The sequence below is a fragment of the Salvia miltiorrhiza genome, chromosome 2 (genome assembly GCF_028751815.1).
Source record: "Salvia miltiorrhiza cultivar Shanhuang (shh) chromosome 2, IMPLAD_Smil_shh, whole genome shotgun sequence".
NCBI lineage: Eukaryota > Viridiplantae > Streptophyta > Magnoliopsida > Lamiales > Lamiaceae > Salvia > Salvia miltiorrhiza.
The window spans coordinates 54,753,571-54,763,053 of record NC_080388.1 but is presented as its reverse complement, the minus strand read 5'-3'; the positions used below and the strand labels follow the sequence as shown (position 1 = coordinate 54,763,053).

At 37.4% G+C, this 9,483-nt stretch overlaps 2 protein-coding genes across 2 annotated transcripts; both read left to right on the top strand.

Moving 5' to 3' along the window:
• The first annotated feature begins 1,016 nt into the window (after positions 1-1,016).
• Positions 1,017-4,017, top strand: LOC131010312 (pentatricopeptide repeat-containing protein At1g19720). The gene is made up of 2 exons (XM_057937770.1): positions 1,017-1,289; positions 1,362-4,017. Exons 1-2 carry the CDS (start codon positions 1,104-1,106, stop codon positions 3,738-3,740), a joined length of 2,565 nt encoding a protein of 854 aa, XP_057793753.1. The 5' UTR covers positions 1,017-1,103; the 3' UTR covers positions 3,741-4,017.
• A 3,562-nt stretch (positions 4,018-7,579) lies between these two features.
• On the top strand, positions 7,580-9,335 carry LOC131010341 (probable methyltransferase At1g29790). Its single transcript, XM_057937824.1, has one exon. The coding sequence runs from the start codon at positions 7,738-7,740 to the stop codon at positions 8,983-8,985; it is 1,248 nt and encodes a 415-aa protein (XP_057793807.1). The 5' UTR covers positions 7,580-7,737; the 3' UTR covers positions 8,986-9,335.
• Positions 9,336-9,483: the final 148 nt, after the last annotated feature.

The window sequence follows — 9,483 nt, the reverse complement described above, 5'->3', positions numbered from 1 at the left end:
AATAATTGGAATGGGCTTATAAGCTTTTAAACAACTTATAAACTCAATCAAACACCCTTAAAGGTGAAATTTTGGGGGATTTATATATTTTTAATACTTTTGAGAGTTTATTTATATATGCGAATAATCCTTTGTATAACGTTTGATTCATCCATATCATCATTCCTGCGTGTCAAGTCAGTTTTATTTGGCCGAAAATAAAATTCATGTAAAATTACTATAATCAATATTAGTGTAATTTTTTACATTTTGTAAAGTTGGTGTTAAAATTCAAAATTGGTTTAAAGTTGACGTATTTTTGCATTAATTATTCTTCTATAAATAATTAGTTATAATTACAGTGTATAATAATTTTCAATAAAACTCGACGAATATCACTTATATATGTTATTCAAAATTATCGCATTAATATTGTTTGTTTTACCGATAGAGTTAGGATTTTGAGAATGGATAAACGTGATTATACTTGTATATTTTATAAACAAAAATGATTGGATGAGATTATATTTATGTATCTGAAATATGGAAGAAAAGATGTATAATTCAACCTAAATATAATAATAGAAATATGTCATTACAATTTAAAATAATTGTCCATCGGAGCTCGAAGGGCAATACACTAGTTTATCATATTTCATTCGTCTTAATTTAATAGGCCAAAAGCTTGATTATAAATATTAAAAAATAAATAATTTATAGTAATTAAGTAGGAGAGAGAAAATAATTTTTTTGTATGATATAGTATTTGTCAAAAAAGAGAGAGAAAATTTTAAGTGAAGAGAAAGATGATTAATTAGGAATCACAATGATATCTTGTGTAAATAATGAATTGTGTAAATTATTTGTTATATTAATTTTTTTAAATAATAATTTATTGAAATGAAATATGGAAATATGAAAATATGACTTATTAAATTTAAATTGAGACGAATAAGTAATTAATTTTGAGAAAGTTGACATAAGTTGATGGAACGAGATGATGCAGGATAAAATACAATAGAAGGCTATCACGAAATGTTGTGGCTCAAAAATCTTGTTCCAATCAGACAACAAAGTTTGGAGAAAAGTGGCGAAACAGCATTGCCCTATCCCACCCTAACCCTATGGAGAGCTTAATTCTTCCCTGCAAAACCATAACTCCCTCAAAAATAGTAGAAATCCCACCAAAATCCAAAACTCATTCGAGGAATACTTCGCCAAAGCTCATCAACGACGCCTACTTAAAGCGGCTCTGCAAACTTGGCCAGCTGAGCGCGGCTATCTCCGCCTTGGACTCCTGCAGCTCCACGGTAAGACACAGCACCCTCTCCTACCTGATCGAATCATGCGTTGATTCCAATTCACTCGATTTATGCCACAAGCTCCACGCCCGCGCCAAGAAATGGATGCACGAACCCGACCCGTTTCTTGAGACCAAGTTGGTTGGTATGTTTGCTAAATGCGGCTCCTTGGATGATGCATTCAAGGTGTTTGATGAAATGCGTGAGAGAAACCTGTATGCTTGGTCGGCCGTGATTGGTGCTTTCTCGAGAGAGAAGAAGTGGGGTGATGTTGTAGCGCTGTTTTATTGGATGATTGAGGATGGTGATGTCGTTCCCGATTATTACATGTTGCCCAAGATTTTGCAGGCTTGTGGGAACTGTGGTGATGTGGAGACTGGGGAGTTGATTCATGGGATGGTGATCAAACGCGGGTTGAATGGTGACCTTCGCGTCAATAACTCGATTCTCTCTGTTTATGCCAAATGCGGACGTTTGAGCTCTGCAGAGAAGTTTTTCCATGGGATGTTAGCGAGTGACAGGGTATCTTGGAATGCACTCATTACGGGTTATTGTCAGGCGGGAAATATAGCTGAGGCGCAGAGATTGTTTGAGTTTATGCAAGAAAAAGGTCTAGAGCCTGATGTTGTCACTTGGAATGTGTTGATCTCAAGCTATAGTCAATTGGGGAAGTGTGATGTTGCAATGAAGTTAATGACTGAGATGGAGACTCGTGGAGTGAGACCTGATGTATGTACATGGACTAGTACAATTTTGGGTTTTGCACAAAATAATCGGAGGTTTGAGGCATTGAACTTGTTCCGGGAGATGATCCTAGCCGGGGTTGAACCAAATGGTATAACGCTTATGAGTGCTATCTTGCCTTGTTCCCTTGAGAAAGATATTAGAAAAGGGAGGGAAGTTCATCTGGTTGCCATAAAGCTTGGGTATGGTGAAGATGTGCTTGTGGGTAATTCACTTGTTGATATGTATTCCAAGTGTGGGAAGCTTGAAGCTGCCCGAAAGGTCTTCGATATGATCTCAGATAAAGATATCTATACTTGGAATTCAATGATTGCAGGCTATTGCCAATCTGGATACTGCGGCATTGCAGATGACCTCTTCAAACAAATGCAGGAGTCCGGTGTCTTGCCAAATGTCGTCACATGGAATGTGATGATCACAGGGTACATTCACAATGGAGATGAGGATCAGGCTTTGGATCTTTTCTATATGATGGAGACGAATGGGGGTGTCAAGAGAGACACTGCCTCGTGGAATGCTCTCATTGCAGGGTACTTGCATCATGGGCAGAAGGATAAAGCATTGAGGATCTTCCGGAAAATGCAATTCTATGGTGTCAAGCCGAATGCAATCACAACTTTGAGCATCTTACCTGCATGTGCAAATTTGATTGCTTTAAGGAAGCTGAAAGAGATCCACTGCTGTGTCCTACGCAGCAATTTGGAATCCGAGGTTTCAGTTGCGAATTCTCTGATAGACACGTATGCAAAGTGCGGGAGTGTAACGTACTCAAGATCCATTTTTGCTGCAATGCCGTCCATGGATATCATCACTTGGAACACATTAGCAACTGCCTATGTTTTACATGGATATTCTAGCGAGGCGATTGAGCTCTTTGAACGGATGAGGAAACTAGGGTATAAACCAAACAGAAGCACATTTGCTAGTATAATTTCTGCCTATGGTCTAGCTAAGAAAGTCGATGAGGGTAAACATGTTTTTTCCCTGATGACCGAAGAGTACCATATCTTGCCATGTTTAGACCATTGCGTTGCAATGGTAAATTTGTATGGTCGTTCAGGGAAGCTTGATGAAGCATTTGAATTCATCAGAGGTCTACCCATAGAACTCGGTGTCTCTATTTGGTCTGCTGTACTAACTGCTTGTCGTAGGCAGGGGAATGTTAGATTGGCAATCCATGCAGGGGAAAGGTTGCTTGAACTGGAACCAGATAATGCTTCCACACAAAGGTTGGTTTTACAGCTATATGATCTACGTGGGGTGTCAAGGGACTCTTCAAAGATGAAACGGCCCCAAACAAAAAAACTCCTTACTGGACCTATCGGCTGTAGTTGGATTGAAGGGAGAAACACAGTACATGCTTTTGTCACCGGTGATTTCTCCCAGCTTGACGGTAAATGTCTGCATTCGTGGATAGCAGGCATCGAAATGAACACTAAGGAATCGAAGCATCAAGACATGGTTAGCATCCAAGAGGAGGAGGAGAAAGAAACTGGTGGGATTCATAGTGAAAAGCTGGCGTTAGCTTACGCTGTCATCAAATGCCATCAGCCACCGCGAAGTATTAGGATGGTGAAGAACCTGAGAATGTGTGACCATTGCCACAGGTTTGGTAAGTTGGTGTCGAGTAAATATGGCTGTGAAATATATGTACATGATTCAATATGCTTACACCATTTCAAGCAGGGGGTGTGTTCTTGTGGTGACTATTGGTAAATGTAGATATGACAACAACATTGATTTATTTTGTAGAAACTGTAGAACAATTTTTATAGGGCAGCTGACTCTTATCCTTGCCGGCGGCTGGCTTCTCATGAAAATATTGAGATAGAAAATCACAGTGATTATTTTGTATGTATTATTAATGTAAAGAGGAGGAAAACCAATTGTATTTGATAGGCATATTGTTCAAAAGTTTTGGAATCTATTTTATCAAACTGTATATATTTACCATCAATCGTTCGATTGATAAATACTGGCAGTTTGTACTCTATACTGATGTAACAAGTAAGTTGTCAACAGTCGAACAAACACAATGGTTTTCTTTCAATCTTTTATGCGGAATGGACAACAAGATTCGCTTTAATGAAAATCTTTTGTGTGAATCTTATATCATTTTTTTTAGGTAAATGAAATTTATTAAAAAGGCAGGAGGGGTGCAATCCAACAACAAGATACAAAATTCACTACAAAAATACAAAAGACAAAATTACATAAGCTCAAGGCAGTAAGATGAATTGCACATCCAATCTCCTAAACTATAACAAGCCCTACTGTGAGATAAATTTGAGAACCAAAATTGTACATTTATCCACTCAATTAAGTCCTCATAACAGCTCGACACATTCTTGAACACCATCTCATTTCGATGATCCATAAATTCCAAACAACACATAACAATAATGCTTTCCACCATTCTAGTGCTCCTTTTTTTCTTGCAATTCTCAAATGTTGCTCAAATTGACATACCGGATTAATATGTCCAACATAGTTGATTTCAAACTAATTATAGCAGCAAGCCCACACTTCGTATGCAAATGCGCAGGAGAAAAATAAATGTTCCACGGTTTCACATTGAATCAAACAAAAATGGAACCTGTCATTGATGGCCTCTCAGAGCACTCCTCTTTTCGAAAGATTTTGCTGACTCGGGACTCTGTTTTGCAGAAGTGTTTGCTTGAAGTAATTTCTTTTCAATCTCATTACAGGCTGACTTCGATGAATAGATTCTTTTGTTGTCCGACTCACACCTTCACCTGTCTTCCTTATTTTGAATTGGTGAAAACCCATCAATTAGAGAAAGTAAATAAGAGAAATTTTCTTTTTCCCATTCAAAGAGCTCACTCCTCAAGATCCACCCCCATCCCCACTTATTTTCAAACCATTCTCCTTTGTCTTTGATACAAATGTCTTTATCACTTGCTACTCTAAAAAGTCAGTTAAAAATTGATATGATTTTGGTAAACAGTTTGTGATACATGAGGTCAGCTTGCTAAAAGATTTTGTAGATAAAGCAAGACTGATCCTAAATACAGATTGTAAGAATACAATCAATTTTCTTTTGCTTAAGACTTGTTGGTTTGAGCACAATAAGTATAACAAGGTAAGTTCATAAGTAACAAGACAATAAAAGAAAACATTAAGTACAATACACAAATATTTTAACGTCGTTCAGAGCAATTCTTCCTACATCTATGACCCTGGCACTCAAGATAATCCTTTAACATTGACTTAGCAATTTCCGCGGTTGCAATTTCGTTACTTAGCAATTTACACGGTTGTAATACCGTAATTGGCAATTTACGTGGTTGCGATCTGTTGCTTCGCCTACTTTCAGACTTCTCACTCGAAGCTTACTCGTCCACTTTTTCTTAGTTCTTCACTTCGTCTTTACAACTTAGTAAGATGTTACAAAGGGGTTTATCCAATTAGGTAAACACACGATTACACTGCAGAATAATTTCTAATTAAGGATCAGCGTGTTCAATTCTAAGCTTAAGAAGTTTACATTGAAAACGCCTAGTCTAAGAAACTACAAATGCATTCACAAGTTATGAACTTAGAATTTACAATGAAGATCTCAGTTGTTGATTTCTAAAGGTTTAACCTAATATTATACAACAGCTTCATATTTTTTACTACCACCACACGTCTTGTTCTTTCGATGTATATATAGAACGAGGAATGAATTTAGCCGTTGGAAGAAGCATTCTTCAAATTTCGATTCGTTGTTCACTTACAAACTTCCCATTGTAGCAAGGAATGATCCGTACCTTGATGTTGACGTTCAACAGTCATCCTTATACTTTATTCTAAAAACTGAGATTCACTTTTAATGCATATTCAGAGGCATTTAAATGTTCGGAAGGTTGATACGCTTTAGGATTTGACTTTGTTTTGAGCTTGTTGTCTTTAGGGTGACGTGACATCTATGTTGCATAGGTACGGGAGTGCGGATGCGGGGGCGATACGATACGAGTACGGGGATACGAGTTTTTAAAAATTATAGGGTGCAATTCGGTAATGATACATCTAATTATTAAAATTTTATGATATATAATGCTTAGAAAATATATACAATTTAAATTTTCTTACATTAATTATATGTAATTTACATTTTATTTTACCCAAAAATTAAGCATTTTCAATTATATAAGTTAATTGAGCAACAATATAACGATTCAAATATTATTAGTCCAATTTATAAGTCATAACTGAAAATAAAATTATCAAAATAACCTTGTGTAGGCCTTTCGTGCACGAGATACGTGAATTTCGCCTATGGAATTTGCGAATCCGGTTTATTTTTATAAATTGTTTTAAAAGATACGCCACGTGGCGAAACGGGTGCGAATCCGACGAGAATCCGAGAGAATCGCACCCTAAAAGAATCCGATTCGCCGTACATGCTAATTTTTGAAGAATCCGTGCATCATAGCGTGACATTAGTGAGTTTGAGCATGAGTCAGTTTATTGTCCTTCAGTCAATTTGCTTTGATTAAACTGATGCTTTCATCAGTTTAGCGTTGTGACTTGTGAGCAGCAAAGTCTTCGTGCTCTGTGGTACAAACCCTGATCAGCTTAGCCGCATCGTTGATCCTTCAGATTGAAATTTTCCCTTCAATATGGGACTCCAGTTGGATCTTCTGTTGGGATCTTGTCTCAGCTTGATCCTTAGCTGCTGGTGTCTAGCAACAACCTTTAACTTTTTCAGTAAACTACAACAATTTAGAATACTTGTGATATTCTTAAACTATATTTTGGTCATTAAAAGAGTTCCATCATTGAATTTTAGCATTCTATTGAAACATACAATTTTCACAACAAATATTTATCTACGTTTGGCCAATAAGACCTAGTTCAAGTGACAAAGTTGAGACACTCAAATACTCTTCTTTGTGAGAGGCATTGAGTTCCATTCTGCTGGTGTAAAGATCTCGCATGCGTGTATGATGTTTATTTGATTATATAATATATATCTCTTTAATTCTAAATAAAAAAATTATCTACGTTTGTCTGAGTTGTTTCATGTAAATATTTGAAGTTTGAAGTTCGACCATTGTGATAATTTTTCCTGAGTAAATCAAGTATTTACTTTATGATGAATGTTCAATTAGTTCATATCACAATTTATTCAACTCTTTCTAATTCTTTGAACTTGTATTTTTTAATTCTAATTCATTTAAAATGCAATGACAACGTTTCATTGATATACATAAATTATTATTCAGGACAAATTTGATCTAAGTAGTTCAAATTTTTAATTAATACTATTATCGATAGTATATGATATGGAGTATTTTTAATTAGACATACATAATTTAAGATTTAAATTGATATATATCAAAGTAAATCATAATTGTGCAAAATATGTAATGTAAAAGTAAATGACATTCACAGTGAGCTTGAACAGCCGGTGCCAGTGCCTACATTTGACAAGTATTTTGATGTTCGAGTATACCCACTTTGTGTTCCAATTTGAGTCCACGGGTGCGGCCGCGATTAGTTCAACCACCGACAAGTAATAACGAGCTTAGTATCTCAAAATTCAGCTTAGGACATTATTTAAAATGTAATGTCATAATCTACGTTGTTTAATATCTCCTTCTCCACTTGCTCACCAGTACCCATCTTTACAGTTCTCTCACTTCACTGCTGCTGCTGCCGCCGCTCACTCTCTCTCTCTCCCCTTCAGGATTTACTGCGAAAAAGAATGGGTTCAGTTTCTCTGAAAATAGGAGACGGAACGGCAAGATTCAAGAGGGCGTCAGTTTGCTCTTCAGCAGTAAATCTTCTCATGCTTTTCTCAGTCATCACCACAAATCTATTCGCTCTGTACGCCTTCACATACCACCCCACATCTCTTCACCATCACCACTACCCGAAGAATATTTCTTTGATCTCAGAGGAAGTGAGCTTAATTCTCAGAGAGATCGAATCTTCGCAAAAGAAGCTGGCCCAGATGGAGAAAGATCTCTTGGGCTACGAAAGCATCGATCTTTCGAAACCCAACATCGCGAATGAGCTCAAAGAGTTTCTCAACCGCCATCAGCTGCCATTAGGGAAAGATTCGAGAACTGGGATCACCGAAATGGTGGCATCTGTGGGCCATTCTTGCGAGAAATCTACGGATTTGCTGTCTGAATTCATGGGCTACAAAGTCAATGGGCTCTGCCCCGACGACTGGAGTCTTGGTCAGAAGCTGATTCTACAAGGGTGCGAGCCGTTGCCGAGGAGGAGATGCTTCGCTAAGACAATTCCTAAGGTGGGTTTGCAGCCGTTTCCTTTTTCTCTTTGGAATAATGTTAGTGAGAAGATTTATAGTTGGAGTGGTCTAGGATGCAAGAATCTTGCTTGTCTGAATAGTAAGAAATTGAACAGGGATTGTGCTGGTTGTTTTGATATAACTCATGGTTATGAGACACAGAGATATGTTAAGGCTAGAAGCAAGAACGATTTCCTCATTGATGATGTGTTGGCTATGAGTAGTGGTGGGGTTAGGATCAGTTTTGATCTTGGTGGTGGCTCTGGGACGTTTGCTGCTAGAATGGCTGAGAGGAATCTGACTGTGGTGACTGCCACATTAAACTTGGATGCCCCTTTTAGTGAGTTCATTGCTGCTAGGGGGCTTTTCCCTTTGTATTTTAGCTTGGACTATAGGTTCCCATTTTATGACAATGTGTTTGATTTAGTTCATGTAGCTAATGGATTGGATGTGGGGGGTCGGCCCGAGAAGCTGGAGTTCTTGATGTTTGATATTGATCGTGTGCTGAGGGCGGGCGGGCTGTTTTGGTTAGACAACTATTATTGTTCCACTGATGATAAGAGAAGGGCTCTCACGCGGTTGATTGAACGATTTGGTTATAAGAAGGTGAAGTGGGTTGTGGGGGAGAAGATCAATGGTGCAGGAAACTCTGAAGTTTACTTGTCAGCTGTGCTGCAGAAACCAGTGAGATCATAGGAGCTAGTGAGCTTTGAGAGTAGATTTGCACTCTATAGTAATCCAATTATAAATGATTTCTTGAAGATGTCAAATAAGTGAAGAGGAATGGCTGATCACACCGTGTTGATGTTTGCAACTGCTTTTTCTTCTGTAAGTCGTATAGGGTTTTCCTAGGTAATATTTGCATCAGCCGCAAGGTAATAGATAGACATTTGATGGAACTTTGTGATTCAAATTTTTATTTGATGCAGCTAGCAACTTGAATTGTTGGCAATGAGCTCATAAATCTGTATGCATAAGTCTTGATTTGGAACTGGAGAAATGTCTCATATTTAACAGATTTATATATATATCCTCTTTGAAGAGTATTCTTTTGTGTATATTGGCTGTTCTTCATGCATATGTATGTCATTGCATTATTAAATTCCTTTGCTGATCCCAAACAAAAATATGTGAGCTTTGCTGAAGTTGATTCAGAAATGTATATTCGTTTTTCTTGTACTAGCTAGCTTGATA